At 36.5% G+C, this 19637-nt stretch overlaps 1 protein-coding gene and 1 pseudogene across 1 annotated transcript; both read right to left on the bottom strand.

Moving 5' to 3' along the window:
- Window positions 1–9545: 9545 nt before the first annotated feature.
- Window positions 9546–11362, bottom strand: LOC129884296 (uncharacterized). The gene is made up of 2 exons (XM_055958615.1): window positions 10799–11362; window positions 9546–10268 (listed from the first exon to the last, which is right to left on the bottom strand). Exons 1-2 carry the CDS (start codon window positions 11360–11362, stop codon window positions 9546–9548), a joined length of 1287 nt encoding a protein of 428 aa, XP_055814590.1.
- Window positions 11363–11745: 383 nt separating this feature from the next.
- LOC129884295 (L10-interacting MYB domain-containing protein-like) lies at window positions 11746–13668 on the bottom strand (annotated as a pseudogene).
- Window positions 13669–19637: the final 5969 nt, after the last annotated feature.

Below are 19637 nucleotides of genomic sequence, written 5' to 3'. Positions count from 1 at the left end.
TCCCTAAAAATGCCCTACAGCCTCCTAAAGATAGGATACGAACGTCTCCGCACCAATCCGCAGGACTCTACTAAGCATTGCCCTCATACCAATGATGCCGATAAACCTAGAGCTCTAATACAAACTTGTTAGGACCAGATTTCTTAGGTCGTGATTATAACTACTAACACCGACCAGCAGGTAAGCCTAAACCTTTATCCATAGCCCAAAATCAGAGGTAATGTGCTATCAAGTGGAAGATGAACAACAAGAGGAAAATAAGTACTAAGAAGAAGGAGAGCAATTAAAATAAATCACAACGAATCACCTCAAAACCTGACATCGTCGATAATCGAGCATCTAAATCAAAGTAAGAATACAAGGCTTTTTGAAATACAAAATAAGTACAAACAATCTTCGAAATCAAGTAAAGACCAGTCCTAGTCTGTCACCACTCGGAGCTCACCAAATCTCCAAACTAGAAACTACTCTGCACCAGTCCAAATCAACGGAGAAAACTCGTACTATATTCTACATGGGCAGAAGTGTAGTATGAATACCAAACGAATGGTACTCAGTAGGCATAGGCCAACTGAGCTCCACAGATAAAGCAAGTATAAATAGCATATAATAAGGTAAATATTGCACAAGTAACTAATCACGAATTATCACAATAATGATAGTAAATAATACAAAGCGACTAGAGACATAGATAAAGGAGCAGAGTTAAAAAACACACCTGAAACACAATTCAACAACCTATTGACAAGAAAAAGGCATCATAGGAGTCTACTAAACGAGAATATAGTGCTAACAAGCAACTCTAACCACATAATTACCTAGGAACTAATCCGACTAAACTTAGTAGGAACTACCAACCACTATCCAACTCATATACCACGTAAACCAACTACAAATACAACCAAAGGTAAAAACAAGTAAGATCAAATAATAACCGATTGAACGTCCATACCCCTGGAAGGTACAAACAATTAAAAACATACCCTCAACCCTTATAAAATTGGGGGACCAAACAGTAAACAAGTATACTAGTGATGGGCGATACTGATGAATACAAGTCTGTAGTATGGTGACATCATCGGTGGCTCTCATAGATCAACAACAACAAGTGTATAGACCCACACTGGCCCTCAGCCAGCCATCGGACCCATGTAGCTCCCTTATCCAGTTTCGTGGTGCACTGACCAGAGGGGCCCATAGGGTATATGGGAAGTCTGTATATATTGTCTAGGCCCAAACCTGGTCTTACATAGACATATAGTGTCCATTTAGTGTTATCGGAGAGTGAGTGGCCAAGTCGATGTAGAAAAAGACGACGCTGTGCCGGATAATCAAGTATAGGCTAAAGGCATCTCGGATGCAGCCAAATTATAAAAGCGCGATGCCACGCCAGATGTCAATAAAGACTGAGCACATCCTTGATGCCTCTGAAACTGTCAGTATAAAAGGAGCACATCCCCTACACCTTATAGATACCAAAACCAGTATCCAATATCCTAGGTGGTATGACTCCCTTTAAAACTAGATTAAAAGTAATAAAAGTGAAAGAAATCCTTCTAAAAATAGTAGTTAAAATCCAGTAAAATACCAAGATCGTACTAAAAAATAAGTGAATATGCTCAAACAATACAATTATGCCATCACCAGCATCCAAACAAGAAACACATAATCCATATAGTAATATCAAGCTAAACCATACTATCAAGGAAAAAATAGACTAACTTGGGATCCAATTGCTCCTCAAACACGGCCTCGGTCCAATAAATAGATAATAGATATAGAGGCACCATAAGCCTACCACTAAACAAAATAAAAACACTCGAGACATGGCTCGGAATAATATAGGGAGAGAAACATCTCTAGGAATGATGCCTTACCACAAAATGTGCAATTTCAACTCCCAACGAGCACAGCTAAGCCCAACTTACGGCTATGATGAGCCTCAATGGTCTCCAGCACTAGCACTAAGTCACACCAACCATCACAAGCCCTACCGAAAGCTACGCCTATCTATAAGGGCACTAAGGACAAACTAAATCATCAAAGTCTCAACTTAGCCTAAGGCCATCAATACCGATCCTAAGAAGGATAATCTCACTCCCCCATAATGCAACTGAAACCACAAGCCTAAAATAAGGATCTCAAGAGATTATGCTAGTCTAAGGTCTATACGGAGTAAAAGAAATAAGATAAAAGGAGAAGGGGCCTAAACCCGGCCAATACCAACCTAAATCATATTCAATATATACTAAATGTTATTTAGTAGGTTTCAGTGAAAGGGGGAGACCGTAGCCTACATCAAAGTCGAACACGCGCACTCTCAATCTACCAAAATGAATCTCTCTACCCCATAATTTTCACCATTAAAACTTCAATAAGAGAGAGGGCGGTACCTTTGGAACAGAATTTACCTCAAACGATGCTTCGATGAATGAAAAAAATCACCCACAATGATCCTTGTAGAAAACCCACAATATGGACAATTGAATCACATAAAACAGACCTAAATTGACAAAGAAATAACTTTCCAAAATTCACCACAATTCCTTTCCAAATATGATAAGAGACAGTAGTAAAAGTCACAAACTTACCTCAAACGAAGCTCCGATCAAAATTCCAACCTTACTAATGGATTTTCCACAAAATTCTCTTGAACTTAGGCCTTTGAATCGCCAAAATCGGACATATAGAACTTGAGTTATGGATATTTGAAGTTGGGAAAAATGTCTAGAAAACGGGTCTTAAAAGAACCCCAGGGGTCGCTAATGAGGACTTTGCTAAAGCCAACAAATATTCACTAAAAAGAACATCGCTAAATCTAAAAATATTCACAAAAGCAGAGTTGGCTAAAGATAACAATGTTCACAAAAGCAGAGTTCGCTAAATCCAACAAATGTTCGCTAAAGCGACATGGCACTAGAAGTCTTGCACCAGCTTTTAAGATAAGAGTCCCAAACTTCAAACGAACCCTCGGAATTCATTTGGAGTCTAAATGATAAAACCACTTTGAAATGATATTCTAGACTTAACGGCATAGTCAAAGTTTCCATCTAAGGTAATCTCAACAAAAAGTGGGTCCCACACCTAAGTGTTATTTTTAGCCAAATTCCACAACGAGCCTCAGAATTAGACCAGAAGCCTCAAAAAGCAAATGAAAGGTCGTTCTAGACCAAACTCGATATTTTAAAGCTAATCGGCTGATAGAATTTCAATCCTAGTACATTTTCTAAGAATGTTGACCAAAGTAAATTTTAGGCCAAATTTCAAAGACTAAAGCACCAAATAGCCTCAAACTCGCACAAATTGTCTCGATACTCATGCTGGCCATGCTACTAGCCTAATTTGTCCATTTTGGAGCTAATGGAACCATCAAAATTCTACTCTGAGGTTGTTTACCTATATTTATGATCGAAGTCATATTTTTATATTATAAAAGCTCTAAAATAGGGAAATAGACCTACAACTCAAATGAACGACTAGGTGACCTAATAGTTAGTGCCAGCAAATTATAAATGACTTGGGGTACTATAAGAAAGATCTAAAAGCTGAAAAGTTCAGAAGATGAAAGAAATAACTTGGAGGGTAATTACAATCTTATTGCATTGTATCGCACCTTTTTAATATTTATGAATTGTGTTTACCACTCGTTGCTTCGTGTTTGTTGAATTTGACTTGATATGATTCAATTTCTGATATTATTGCTGAGTATTCATGAACTGCATTTTATTACAGTACAAAATGTAGAGTTAGGCTGGTTTTTATACAGGTTGTAGTTGACGAGGTTCGGTTGGGATGACAGAAGTACTTGTATCTATTTTGCTTTGCCTTTTTAATTGTCCACTTGCTGAGTATTGTGTTGTTTGGTACTCACTCCTTGCTTCTACACTTCTATAGTTGTGATCCCAGACTTGCTAGATTTTCTAGTTTTCCTACATATCTGAGGTTGTCATTTCTAGTGTTGAGGTAGTTGTATCTATCCAGCGACCGCCTCTTAATTTTTTATTATCTTTTAGTCCTATTCTAAAGATAAAAACATTGAGACTGTATTTCCTTTACTTATTTTAATAATGTATTAGTGGCTTGTACACATGACAATCAGTCTTGGGGGATTTTTGAGATTATTTACTTGTTTGATTAAGTTAAACCTTATTTTATTTCATTTATTTCCGTATTTGTGTTCCTTTGGGTTTTGAGATAACTTTTCTCGGTGGGTTAAAATGAGTGTCATCATACTTGGATTTGGATCGTGATAGTTGGTCATGCATCATATATTTATATTGACTACGTTCGATTATCATTGTTCATGTATGGTTCTCACATACTTAGTGCATTCCATGTACTAACGCATACTTTTACCTATATTGGATCATAATGTAGGGTCCGATGATCATCACGCATATCCCGCTCATGGCTAGAGTTTGATTTACTATTTTTATCATCGGTGAATATCCTCATATTTCAAGGATGTGACATTTATGTTTTCTCTATATTTTCCATGACTATTTCTTATGTTGGTGATCTAGGAGCTTGTCATATACCTCATCTGACGAGTAGAGGCATGTTAGATTTTGGCTATATCTATGTTGTCGTGTTCATTCGGAGTGTGATTTCTCCTTTATAGAGATATTCACGTTGAGAATTTTATTCCACATTTATGATTCATTCTTATTGTTCTTACTTACCTTATGTATGCCCATGTAGGATATGTTAAGGGTCTTGGTTGGAGTCCTTTGGATTTTCAATCACCGTATCACACCTAGGGCCTAACTTGGGTCATGACAAATTTGATATCAGAGTACAAGGTTTAAGGTGTCCTAGAGAGTCTAACATGCCATGTCAAGTAGATTATTGTTCATGGGTGTGAAGAGTGCCACATCTATGAATATATGGCTATGAGGCTTTTAGGAAACTTCACTTTTTTCATCATTCTTATGTCGTGCGATAGTGTTGAAACCTAAGGTTTTTTCTCTCTAACGCTTTATATTTGCGATTATAGAATCATGCCTCTAAGAAGATCTCTCTTGCAAAGGAATATCAATGAAGGGAAACGATCTTCCTAAGTTCCCAATGACCCTTTGAATGAGCAAGTCTCTCATAAGGAGTTTCAGGCAGTGTTTCAAGTGCTTTCCCAATCCATAACCACTCAAACTAATAGGGAAGTTGTTGCTCCTGTGAACCCAAATGTGGGTACGACAGCTAGCCTAGTTTGTGACTTCACTCAGATGAAACCTTCCAAATTCCATGGTTCTAAGGTAAACGAGGAACCACAAGAGTTCATTGAGGGCATTGGTAAGATTGTGGGCATTGGTCTGGTCGAGAAGGTGGACTTGGTAGCATATAACTCAAAAGAGTGGCTCAAGTTTGGTATGACCAATGAATGAGTGAAAGGGTTAGAGATGATAGTTAAGTTGATTGGGAAGAGTTTAAGGATGTTTTACTTAACCGCTTCTTTCCACTGGAGTTGAGGGAAGCCAAGGTATAAGAATTAATCAATTTGAGGCAAGGCAATATGAGTGTGAGGGAGTATGCCCTCAAGTTCACCTAAGTGTCAAAATATACTCTTTTCATGATTGCCGACCTAAGAGCTCGTATGCACAAGTTTGTTTTGGGTATGTCAGACTTGGTGGTCAAAGAATATAGGACTGCCAAGCTAATCAAGAAGATGGACATCTCAAGGCTCACGACACATACCGAGCAAATAGAGGAGGAGAAGTTGAAGGAGAGGTCTAGAAGAGAGTCCAAGAGGGATCAGACATATGGTGGAAGATTATCTCATGGCAAGTCGGGTAATGGTAGTCGTTTGTAATTCACTTGAAGTACTCCAGGAAAAATTATTCTAACACACTGGCTCCAAATTTCAACAAAGATAGGGTGTCTAACCCTAAGTTTCAAGGAGGAGCTCCAAGTGGTCAACCTATTCCCCTATGTAAGAAATGTGGGAAGAAGAATCTAAGAGAGTGTTTGGGATCGGGCGCTTGTTTCAGATATGGTAAGATGGGTAGCCAAGTAAAGGATTTTCCTTCAAGTTCTTGTAAAGGTAGAAGTGGTTGACCCAAGACTCAAGCTACTACAGGCCGACCGACTCAGCATGGTACTACATCGGGGGGCGGTCAGCGTCAAAATGGGTTTTATACCTTGTAGACTCGTCAATAATTAAAGGATTCGCCAAATTTTGTAACTGGTATGTTGAAAGTCTATGAGTTTTATGTTTATGAATTCTTAGATCCAGGTACTATTCTATCATTTGTTACATTTTATCTTGCTATGAAATTTATTTTTAGTCCCGAGATTTGTTTAGAACCTTTTTGGTCTTGTAAGACCCCAGAAGTTGGAAAGTCCTAAAACGAAGAACAAACGATAAAATTCCAGAAAAATGGAACCAAGTGATGCTTACGAAGGCCATCAGGGGTTGCGTTCCACACCATGCCTCGTGGTGAGCCTCCGTGGTGATGGTTCTGAAGCAAAGTCCTACAGGGAAGGCACCATGACAAGGGACCACGGACGTGGTGAACCCTCTCCTAAAGCCTTCAAAAAACCTTCCAAGGAAGAGATCATGATCGACAACCATAGATCATATAGTTGTTCACAGACTATGGTATATTCCGTGGTGGTCACTTCTGCAGGCCCTCCTGTGAGCCCTACAGCACGACCATGGTTCATGAACCTTGATGTCCTCCACGGACCGTGAAGGTCTCTATGGAGGAAGTACTGAGATTTTCCAAGAAAACCCCAATATTTCTCCTCTAGGCCAGTTATAATGGAAAATTACCATGCGCCATGGTGATGATCACTGACCGTGAAGAGTCCTCCGTGAAGCCCTAGTCCGGCTAGTTTTAAGAGGGGTATTTTGGTCTTTTTCTATATTTTATTAGAAAAGTGAAATTGTTTTGGGGAATGAATCTAACTATCTAAGTGACCCTAACACTTTTCCAACTCATTATTCTCACTCAATTCCTAAGACTCAAAACCCTAACCTCTCAAGCTCCTCTCAAGGTTTTCTTCTTTACCGAGGAAAGCTAGGATTTCATTCCATGATCTTCAAGCCTCCATTTTTAAGATTGCATTGGGATTTATTCCCAATTATATGTGGGTCTCATTCATGGGTTCTTCCACCCACGGTGCCCAAATATTTTCTAAACCTAACAACTCAATTTTAAATGGTGAATTTTATGGGTTTTCATACTATGATTCCGAATGTACAAGCTATTGAATTATTTGAAGTTTATTTACCTATCTTAGCTCATATTGCCTCTTAATTTCATGAGATGGTTGATATATCAAATATCCCTATTCGAAAGCGTGAAAAGGATTTTAATATGAGTTGGTGGGTTGTCTCAAGCTTATTTAATTGATGCATTACATTACTCTCATTCATGCTATAATTATTTTAAATGATTTGAAAGTTGATTGAATAGAACCCACCTAGTTTCACTATGTTTAAATGAAATTTGAATTGAAAGCTTTAACTCCAAAATGAATATTTATGAAAGCAAATGTTTATGATCAAAGGGAGTATTATAAAATGAAAGAATGATGAGATCATTATGAAATGAAAGAATGATTAAATCATTATGAAATGATGTATTCCACTTGTGAAAGGCCAATTCTCACTTGTGTGAATCAAAGAAGAGTTTTTAATGAGCTATTCTACCTAATGATGCTTGATGATTTAAAGCTATATGAATGATTACGTTCTTATGTATATTAAACTATTCTATGGGATTGACTTAGCACCGAATGACGCATTGAGGTAGAATTTGGTAAGGGATTCCTAGTAGCAATCATTTGTCTCATTAACTATGTATCAACATAGGAGCCCTTGTAGGCTTAGGCTAGTGGATCCAAAAATAGCCCTAAATATTAAAGGAATGAATGAAGTTAACGGAGTTCTACCCGGCAAGTAGTCTCTCTGTTCCAACGTAGGGGGTTATGTTGGATTCCATATAATAGCTTGCATGGTCTTAAATGTCGATTATGGTCATTCTCCCACAAATTAACATTTTAAATGTTATTTACTTGATTGATCACACATACATTGCACTATGTTCTATACTATGTAAATGCTCTAATGTTTTCTTCAATGTTAATGCATTCTTACATACTTAGTACATTCAAAGTACTGGCGCATACTCTTTTGTCTATATGATATCACCATGTAGGGACCGGAGGCGTTCCTCCTAATTCTCCTCTACGTGGCTAGTAAAGATCATTGAAGGCAACTTTTGGGTGAGTTCCCATGTTTTGGGAACAATAATCCTATGTATTCTAGCTTATTAAATGTTGAGACTTCTATATATTATATTTTGACTTTCACTTTATATTAATCAAGGGTGAGCTAGGGACATGTCTTAGGCCCCACAAAGTCTATGATGTAGAAGTATTGTTGGACATGTATAAGAAAGGTTTGACTACTTTGGTTCTCATTTAAATGCTTCCCTTAGTCCCATTTTCCCTTTTTATTTCCGTTTATTCTTAGATGTCAATATCTATGAAAAGTTAAATAAATGCTAAGAAGCTTGGGTGAGTCGAGTGTCTCATTCGTCGTGTCGCGTCTAGGCCTTAGGATTGGGTTGTGTCAAACTAGGTATCAGAGCTTGAGGTTTTGAATGGTTCTCGGAGTCCAACATACCACATCGAATAGGGTATTATTCATGGTTATGAAGCACACTACAACTATGAATAGGAGACTATGAGATATTTAAGAAAGTCTTCACTTCTTTCATGATTCATGTCATTCCCTAGAGTGTCCTAAGACTTCCTCTAACTAACAAATCATTTTAATATCTTTTATATCATTCCTCCAAGACGAGTTTAGAGCAAGAGTTGATGATGAGGACCAGCCTCCTTCGATTCTTGAAGCTCCCCATCATAAAGAAGGAGTGACTTATGCGGAATTTTGCAACATCATAACTTTATTGGCCCAAGTTGTGGCCAACCAAACTAACCAAGGCATTGTTCCGCCTCCTCCTCAAGTACCTAGTGCCCATTTGGATGGACTTAAAAAAGTAACTTTTATGTATGAAGTGCTTTTAGAACTTTTATGTGCTGAAAGTTATTTTTATAAATAAGCAATTGAGTGTTTGGATAAAAGTGCTTATACTGAAAATAAGTTGTTGATGTGTTTGGAAAATAAGTATTGTTAAGCACTTATTTTCTGTCAAAATGACTGAAATACCCTTAAAGTTATTAACACCATAATAAGTTGATTTAAAAGATTTTTAAACTCTAAAGTTGATTTTAATCAAAAATAATTTATAATGTAAAATCACTTCCACTATAAAATATTTATTTATTAAGTTAATTTTTTTATAAATACATGTCCCATTTACGCTTTCTAATGAAGTTTGTTGGAGTAATGTGGTTGCTTTAGTATCTTTTGTTTCCAACCGAAACCACTTCACTATATTTTTTATAAATACATGTCTCATTCACACTTTCTAATGAAGTTTGTTGGAGTAATGTGGTTGCTTTAGTATCTTTTGTTTCCAATCGAAATCACTCCACTATAAATACAAGAAGTGGAAAATATTCATATAATACGAGCATCAAGCATTAGAAATGTCACTAGCAATCATATCATGAAACCCCATCCAATAGAGATCATTTTGTTCTCCTACATCTTCGACATCTACATTGTTAGCTCTTGAAGTTGTGTCAATATCATTAGAATCAACCGATGGAATATAGCTCTCATTCTCGGCTGTTTGGAATGCATCATCCACATTGCATTTTTTTCTAATATAATTGTGAATGGTCATAGTAGAAAGTACGATATCCCTTTGTGTGTCAATGTGATAGTATGGCATGTCTCTCAAAATAGACCATCTTGCTTTCCAAATGCCAAATGTGGGTTCTAATACATTTTTACAAGAAGAGTGTAAATAGTTAAATTTCTCAATGCATCCTCTTGGCTCTCGCAATTGTCGAGTTGCACCGCGATGAAATTCAGCTAGGTGATATCTTACATTATTTTCTTTGAATGGAGCCATGTATCCTTTCATGTGTGAATATCCTGAATCAACTAGATAATATTTGTTTTCGCGTGGATGTGGAAAGTTGAGCTCTTCTCTACGAAGGGCCTCAGCAAATATACGACTATCGTGAGCTGCTCCTTCCCACTCAGCCCATGCAAATGTAAAACACATATTAAAATCAACAACGGTAAGAATATTCTGAGATGGATAACTTTTACGTCCAATATATGGTATCTCTTGACCTTGCGGAAATCTAGCTTTAACATCTGTGCCATCAATTGCTCCAATACAGTCCTACAAAAAGTTAATGTAAATTAAGAGAGATTTTTAGTATAATGCCATATTTTGGTCAACTTGATGCAAATATATTAAGAAGGTTTAGAAGGGTATTAATTGAATTGATTGAGTCAAAGAAAAATTGTGATGTTTATAGACGAGATAGATTGAACACAACATTTCAACAAATTATGTGACCTTGATTTATTTAATATTTAATATTTAAACTACTAATTTAAGTAAGGCATGGTGCATTTTGTTCTGTGTTAATTAGTTGGTATGTCATGAACTTTTTAGTTAAATGAAATTTAATACAGTTGGCTAGTAGCTATAACTAGTAAAGCATCTTAGTTAAATGAATTTAATTTTATATATTGACAATTTGATGGTAGAAAAAAATATTTATATATATTCAATACTAGTAAGGGTGTACATACGTCATGTTGGTTGAGGAAAGGGATTTGGTCGGGAGTAGGGGTATGCACTATAAAAAAAATTAAAATTAGCTACAATATAGAATAACAAATTATCATAAACGGGTTACTTACTTTAAAGAAAGGAAGATATCTTTGTTCACATGGCTTATGAGCATCGCAACCATCATTATAATTTAGATGTGGTTGAATGAAATCTCTTGCAAGCTTGCAAACGGCCTTTAAAACACTATAAAAGTGTCTATGAATTGTCTCTCCAGAATGTTGAAAGATATCTTGTATCATTCGATTTCCAACTCCATGTGCACAATTCATCAAGAATATGCCTAACATTTCATGTATAGACATTCCACGAGTGGGTTTAAGCCCATATTTATCAGTTAGGTCATTGGATAGATCAATGAACACCGCCTTCTTCAGGCAAAATTTTTTATAACAACGAGTCTCATTTCCTCGTAATATCTCTTGGATAAACTCATTTCCAGAGCGCATTGATGTACGACAAGGTTCTTTGCATATGTATCTTTCACAATACATCAAAATGTATTTACCCGTTATATGACATAAAGCCATCCAATCCTTCTGGTCTCTCGGAATCTCTTCTAGTTCTTGATCTTCGTCATCTAACAAATCACTTAAATGAGGAGATACCACATTGCTAATATCCCAACTTTCCATTTAACTGAAAATGGAAATGCCTCAAATTACTAAAGAATGAAAGTTTTTCCAACAACCTAATTCAAGATTTTTTAGAAACTCCATCATTTCACTGCACTCATTTCTATCTTCGAAAAATCACATTGTAAATCTCAAATTACTATTCCATCAAAGAAAAACAATCACAGCAATACATAAAGTTCCCACATTCATTAAAGCCAATACGACAACAATAATGATAAGATCTAAGGATACAACCACAACGTCAACACAACATTAACAATACATAAAGTTTACACGTACAACCACAACGTCAACACAATATTAACGATACATAAAGTTTACATGCACAACTATAATATTCTAATATTAAACAATAAAAATATTTAACCATAGCAATGCAATCATCCCATTTTCTCAAGGTGTAACTGATAGTTATACTCCAACCAAGATTTCTGAGCTTCATCAGTTTCCATCTTAAAAAGCAGTTGACGTACATCCTTCTTAAGAAACATGTTGCAAACATAGTTGTACTTTCCACTCCCAGGAGGAATATCAGAAAAAATTGCCAACATATTCATACACTTATCGATGACGGGATCATCTATCGAAGGGGATGTAGTTGTACTTTTACTAGACATCCACTAAAGAGTGTATATCCTCTCTCAATGATGTCGCACCAGATTTTGCCTTTTTTTTTACTTGATTGCAAGTGCCAGTATCATCAATTGAACCTCGTCTTTTAAGTGACAGCTTAGAAAATATATTAGAATCCACATTCTATATATCATTACTTTCATCATTTCCTTCATCACTAGGATTGATAAAGTGTTCTTTGTTATAGACACCAATATTATTTGTTCCTTCTTCATCAAGATCTACTCCGATGCCAAACATTTGTTCATGATTCGCTGTACGAGCTCTTCTCCAGTAGCAACAATATCAGAAAACAACGCATCATAGCAATCCCATATAAGTGAAAGATCTGTTTTTCTGAACTTATTGAATCGATCATCCTCCTGTAACAAAAAAATCAAAAACTACTTTAAACTAACCAAGCAATTTAACAATGAAAGAAAAAAGAAAGACATAGAAAAATGTAAGAGATGTACCTTAATTTTTTCGCTCCCACCAATCATTATCTGCCATAATTGTATCTTTCGTGGCATCCCATCCTAAACCTGTCTCCTCTCTCATCAACTTCTTAAAAAGAATCCAATCTTTTTTTATGTTATCCCAATAATTTTTTATTTGTTTTTTATCATAGTTTTTTCCCGTGGCTCTATTAAATCCTTCAACAACATTATTTCATCCATCCCTATTTAAATGAGTGTGTGGTCTACGTCCTTGTCTAATCTCATTTTCACACAAATCTATAAATTTAATGTTGGCATCATTATCCAACTTAGAATTACTTCATGCTTTACTAGTTTTCGGCATAATTGAATTTATTTTTATTGCTGCAGGTAAAGAATACATTTTTAGAAGAAACTTCATTAATCATAATCACTGTTTAGATGATAACATGTAAAAAATATATTTTTCTAATTGATATCTGCACATATTTATGAAAAAATGGTTGTTTAACTCTCTATTTCAAACTATATGCCTTAATTTGATTTTGCACATATATTGAAAAGCTTAAAATTGGAATATTAGTTGAGTTGTATATCGACCTTCGAAAATATGAAGTACCACTAAAGAAGCAGAAGTTAAATAAACAAATGAATAAATCCTTCGAAGAAAAATTCTGGGGTCTAATCAAAAGTGTCTAAAATTGATTCTTTACATAAAATTTACAGAAAAATGGAACAAGCTCAAATATGAAACTATGAAGACCACAAACTATGATGATGAGGAATTGGAGGAGCAACGGCAACACAACAAGGATATGGCCAGTATTGGTGACTATTTGCAACAAAATGTTCAAAGACAGATCACACAAGAGACTTAATTAAGAACACACACACACACACACACACACATATATATGTATATATATATATATATATATATATATATGTTCACAAGTGGCTACTTGGAGCATGTACTCTTGTGAATGGATGTTCTATTTTTTATTCAGGCAGTTGACAATAAAAAAACTATTACCAAAAAAAAGTTCATTGTATTCAAGTCCCAACTGATTGTGCGTACTTAGGGGAAACATTAGAGACTTTCCATCATCTCTTCTTTGCCTCCTCTGTCACTAACTCCCTATAGAGCAGGATACTACGATGGTTGGGAATTACTAGAGCTATTGGAAGTTGGCAAGCTGAGTTAGATTGGTCTAACAGATTGGCAAGCAAGAAAACAGGGAAAGGAGCCATTACTGAAGATCGACAATATTGAAGTTGTTAGAGGTTGATGTAATTTGTTTATTTTACTAGTGTTTACTAGGAGTTTGTATGAGCATGACAAGTAAGTGGCCAATACTTACTTGGTTTTGTAATTTGCACTTTTTTGGTATCAATAAAATTGATCCGTTTCGTTCAAAAAAAACAAAACAAATGGAATGACAAGCTCAAATATGAAACTATAAAGTACCACTAACAGAAGCAGTAATTAAACAATGAAATGAACAATCCTTTAAAGAAAAATTATGGTTCAAACCAAAATTATCTAAAAATGATTCTTTTCATACCATTCAACAAAAAAAGGGAACAAGAAGCTCAAATATGAAGATATACAGAGATTTAACTTACTTCAAAAGGGGATTTCTGAGATCTACAATGGAGAGATTGTGGAGTGACAAAGGAAGAAGCAGAGGGATCTTGTTGGTGGGAGAATTCCAGACGTTGGTCTCCGTCTTCTATTCAATCCCCTTCTCTCTCTCTCACCCAAACCAAAGAAATCTCAAGATTGAAAAAGGAGAAAATTGTTAAAAAAACAAAGAAAACTCAGATTTCACAATGTCAGCTGCTTCAACAATGGCGGTTGTGGAAGCATCAAGCTCGTGGTCTATATCTATGATACATATCTCACCTTACACTTTCTCTGCTATCGAAATTGCCATAGTTATTGGCGTCTCTGTTCTTGGTGGACGTTGGCTGAAGAAATGAGGAAAATAGATGTGAATTTTAGGGTTAAAAAATAAAGAGGGTACTTTGGGAATTTGGTTGAAATATAAGGGATATAAAAGTAATTTTCATGGTAAAAAAAATGGCTTTAAGCACTTCAAAAAAAAGTTAGGAATTCTAACTTTTTATTTTTGGGTGACTTTAAGAACTTTATGGCTTAAATTTAATATTAACAAACACCACAATAAGCTAAAAAGGGCTTATAAGTTGGTTTGACCAACTTATAAGCCCATCCCAATGGGCTCCTACTATATCTTCTAGGATTCAAGACTTCAAGAGAATGAATTTGCCCAAGTTTGATGGTTCCAAAGTAGATGAGGACTCTATGAAATTCATCAAGGAATTTTATCATATTGTGGCTATCATGGGAGTGCCTCAAAATGAGAAGGCCGAGCTAGTGGCCTATCAACTCAAAGGCATGGAAAGGGTTTGTTATGAGCAATGGGTTGTTTAGAGGGGTAAAGATATGGATCCTATAGAATGGTAAGAGTTCAAAGGTGCCTTCCTAGACCATTTATTTCCAAGCAAATAGCCAAAAGTTCATTAATCTTCTCCAAGGGGGCTTGAGTATGAGGGAATATGCCCTTAAGTTCACTAAATTGTCCAAATATGCTCTTTTCATGGTCTAAAAAGTGTGGCAACGGTTTTGTATGAGCAATGGGCCATTAAAAGGTGTGAAGAAATGAAACCAATAGAATGGGAAGAGTTCAAGGGTGCCTTCCAAGATTATTTCTTTTCTTTAGAGCTAAATTGTCTAAGTATGCTCCTTTTACGGTCTTCGACCCAAGGGCAAGGATGAACAAGTTTATTTCTGTGTTTTTACTTTGGTGTTCAAGGAGTTCAAGATGGCCATAATGGTCAAAGAGATGGACATCTCCCAACTCATGACATATGCGGAACAAATTATGGAAGAGAAGTTGAAGAAGAGGTCAAGAGGGTTCAAGAAGGCTAGAGTTGATGTAGAGGGTTCAATCCTCAAAAGTCTGGTTATGGTGATAGTGGAAAGGGCCAAGGTGGGAAACGAATGATGAGGAAAGGCTCCACCAATTCTCCTTCTCTAATGTTCAACAAGGAAAAGAGTGTTAACCCGATAGTTCCATGAGAGAATATTGGTGCTCAAGTTTTTCCCGCTTGCAAGAAATGTGGAAGGACTCATAAAGGGGAATACTTACGGCTCCAATGCATGCTCTATGGAGTAAATATGGATGTGTTCACCAATTGAAAAAGTCTACAATATGTGTTCACTCAGGATCTCAGTCTAAGGCAAATGAGGTGGCTTGAAGGACTACGACATGAGTGTGCATTATTATCCGAATAAAGCCATTGTAGATGTCGATGCACTTAGTAGAGTGTCTATGGGGAGTGTGGTTTATGTTGATGAAGGGAAGAGAGAGTTGGTAAAGGATGTTCATCGGTTGGCTAGATTAGGGGTGAAGTTTAGTGGTTTCGATGATGGTGGTATGTTTGTTCATAACGGGTCCAAATCATCTTTGATGGTAAATGTTTAAAACAAGACCTTGACCCGACTTTTGTGGAGTTAAACAAGTTGGTGAAAGAAAGAAAAGTAGAAGTTGTTTCGCAAGGGGGAGATGAGGTACTTCACTACCAAGGTCAGTTATGTATTCCGGATGTGGATGGCCTAAGGGGTTTGATTTTTAAGAAGGCTCACAATTATTTATACTATATTCATCCCGATTAGACTAAAATGTACTGAGACTTAAAAAAGTTTTATTGTTGGGGTGGCATGAAAAAGGATATAGCAAAGTTTATGGCCAAATGTCTGAATAGCCAACAAGTTAAAGATGAACATCAAAAGCTGGGTGGCCTACACTAGACATTGAAATCCTCACTTGGAAGTAGGAAGATGTGAACGTGGACTTTGTAGTGGGTTTGCCTTGTACTCGAAAATATCATGATTTGATTTGGATGATTGTTGATAGGATGACAAAGTCAGCTTAGTTTTTATTAGTCAAGACATTTTATAGTGCCAAAGATTATGCTAAGTTGTATATTCGGGAATTGATAAGGTTGCATGGTGAGCCTTTGTCAATTATTTTGGATGGTGGTACCGAATTCATTTCTCATTTTTGGAGATCATTTCAAAGTTTTCTTAGTACCAAGGTGAAGCTAAGCACCGCATTCCATCCTCAAACCGATGGGCAAGCCGAACGGATAATTCAAACATTAGAGGATATGTTAAGGGCTTATGTGTTGGAGTTTAAAGGAAGTTGGATGATCATCTACCACTCATTGAGTTTGTCTACAATAATAGCTACCACTCAAGTATTGAGATAGCACCATTTGAGGCTTTGTATAAGAGACGATGTATGTCTCTGGTTGGTTGGTTTGAAGTAGGTGAGATGACCTTGTTGGGTCCTGATTTGGTGCTCTATGCTTTGGAGAAGGTGAGAATCATTAGAGAAAGATTGAAGATGGTGCAAAGTCGTCAAACGTCCTATTCCGACACAAAAAGAAGAGATTTTGAGTTCAATACAGATGATTGGGTATATTTAAAGGTTTCACCCATGAAGGTTGGGTCCTGATTTGGTGCTCGATGCTTTGGAGAAGGTGAGAATCATTAGAGAAAGATTGAAGATGGTGCAAAGTCGTCAAACGTCCTATTCCGACACAAAAAGAAGAGATTTTGAGTTCAATACAGATGATTGGGTATATTTAAAGGTTTCACCCATGAAGGGTATAGTTCAGTTTGGTAGGAAAAGGAAATTGTGCCCTATGTATGTAGGGCCTTATAGAATTTTGAGATATGTTGGTAAGTTTGCTTATGAGCTAGAGTTGCCTTTGGAAATGACTATGGTTCATCCGGTGTTTCATGTTTCTATGTTGAGGAAATGTGTGGGTGATCCAAATTCCATTGTGCCTTTAGAAATAGTAAATCTTGAAGAGAACTTGATCTATGAAGAGGTCCTGACTGAGATTTTGGATCATCAAGTTAAGAGATTGAGGAACAAAGAAGTAGCATCCATCAAAGTCCTTTGGAGGAATCAATAAGTTGAAAGTACTACATGGGAAGTGGAAGTGGATAAGATGAAGCGATACCCTCATCTCCTTCATTCTACTCAAGCCTAAGGTATTAAGTTATTCATGAATTGTTTAAGAAACCTACATTTCAGATTTTTCTAAGTCTTCATATGCATGCATGTTCATGAAGTGAATTTTTAAATTCATATTTTACAATAAGTATGAAAGTTTCATGGTTTATGCATGTTTATGTGTCATTTTATTCATGTTGGATTGCTAGTCCTCCTTCCGTGTCCTTTCTATGCTGGTGGAATCTCATTAAAGCATGAATATTCCCAAGAGAGAGATATTGTAAGACCTCAAAAGTTTGAAAGTCCTAAAAAGAAGAACAAAGGATAAAATTCCAGAAAACTGGCACTAGTAAATAACCACGAAGGCCATCACAGGCCATGGTCCACACCATGCCGCGTGGTGAGCCACCGTGAGGGTGGTTCTGAAACCAATCCTACAAGGAAGGGACCACAAACCGTGGTGAGCATCACAAACCGTAGTTCCCTCCATGGTAACCCCTCTCCTAAGGACCTCAGAAAACTTTCCAACGCAGCGACCACGATCGACCACCATGGGTCATGTAGCTCTTCATGGACCATGGTGTGTTTCGTAATGGTCACTCCTGTAGGTCCTCTTGTAATTCTTGCATCACGACATGGTTCACGAACTGTGATGCCCTCTACGGACCATAAAGGTCTCCGTGTAGGAAGTATTCAGACTTTTCCTGCAAACCCCAAGATTTTTCCTCTAAGTCAGTTATCACAAAACATTACCACGGGTCGTGGTGATGATCACAGACCATGAAGAGTCCTCCATGAAGCCTTAGTCCAGCTAGTTTTAAGAAGGGTAGTTTGGTCTTTTCCTGTGTTTTATCCACAAAGTAAGGTCATTATGGACTGAAGCTAACCTATCTAAGTAACCCTAAGCCTTTCCTAACTCATTATTCTCACTCAACTCCTAAGACTCAAAACTCTAACCTCTCAAACTCCTCTCAAGGTCTTCTTCTTCATGAAGGAAAGCTAGGGTTTCATTCCAAGATCTTCAAGCCTCTATTTTCAAACTTGCATTGAGATTTATTCCCTAAGGTATGTGAGTCTCATTCATGGATTCTTCCACCCATAGAGCCTAAGTATTTTCTAAACCTAACAACTCAATTTCAAATGGTGAATTTTATGGGTTTTCATACTATGATTCCGAATGTACAAGCTATTGAAATATTAGTTAAAGGATCAGTTGAAGGACTTTTTGGATAAGGGTTTTATTAGGTCGAGTATCTCTATATAGGGTACTCTGATTATCTTTGTTGGGAAGAAAGATGGGTCTTTTCGTATGTGTATTCATTATTGATAATTGAACAAAGTCACCATTAAGATAGGTAACCCATTCTAAGGATCGATGACTTATTCGATCAACTTCAACGTGCAAGCTACTTTTCAAATATTGATCTTCGATCGGGTTATCATCAACTTCGAATAAGGGAATGTGACATTTTGAACATGGCTTTCAAAACTCAGTATAGTCACTTTGAATTCTTGGTTATGTCTTTTGGACTAACAAATGCTCCTGCAGCTTGTATAAATCTGATGACCATGGTGTTTAAGCAATTTTTGGATATGTTTATTATTATGTTCATTGATGATATTTTGATCTACTCTCGGAGTAAAGTGGAGCATATACATCAGTTATTTTCTACATTTAGCAATTGTGAGTTTTGGTTAAGGTCGGTTGCTTTTCTTGGTTATATGTGTCTGATGAAGATATTATTATGGATCCTAAGAAAACCAAATCAGTTAAGAATTGGCTTAGACCTTTGTCTCCTTACGATATTCGAAGTTTCTTGAGTTTAGCCGATTATTATAGATGGTTTGTGGAGGGATAATATTCTATTGCATTGCCCTTGACTACTTTGGCTCAAAACAAGGTAAAATTCCAATAGTCTGAGGCATGCGAAAAAAGCTTCCAAGAGTTAAAAGATAGGGTTACCTCCACTGTGATGTTGACTTTGTCAAAAGGGTCCGATAGGTTTGTTGTGTATTGTGATACTTCAAGGGTTGGTCTTGGTTATGTTTTGATGCAAAATGGTAAGGTGATAGCCTATGTTTCTAGGTAATTTAAGATGCATGAAAGAATTATCCGACTCATGAGTTAGAGTTAGCGGTAGTTGTTTTTGCATTGAAGATTTGGAGACA

This window comes from Solanum dulcamara, chromosome 4 (assembly GCF_947179165.1).
Source record: "Solanum dulcamara chromosome 4, daSolDulc1.2, whole genome shotgun sequence".
Lineage (NCBI taxonomy): Eukaryota > Viridiplantae > Streptophyta > Magnoliopsida > Solanales > Solanaceae > Solanum > Solanum dulcamara.
This window is presented reverse-complemented; position numbering and strand designations above follow the sequence as displayed.

Excerpts from the sequence above, each read along its gene's own strand:
- LOC129884296 (XM_055958615.1), bottom strand. The coding sequence starts at position 11,362 with ATGGAAAGTTGGGATATTAGCAATGTGGTATCTCCTCATTTAAGTGAT. Across the intron at positions 10,269-10,798 it reads GATATCTTCCTTTCTTTAAA|GACTGTATTGGAGCAATTGA; the intron begins GTAAGTAACCCG and ends AACTTTTTGTAG.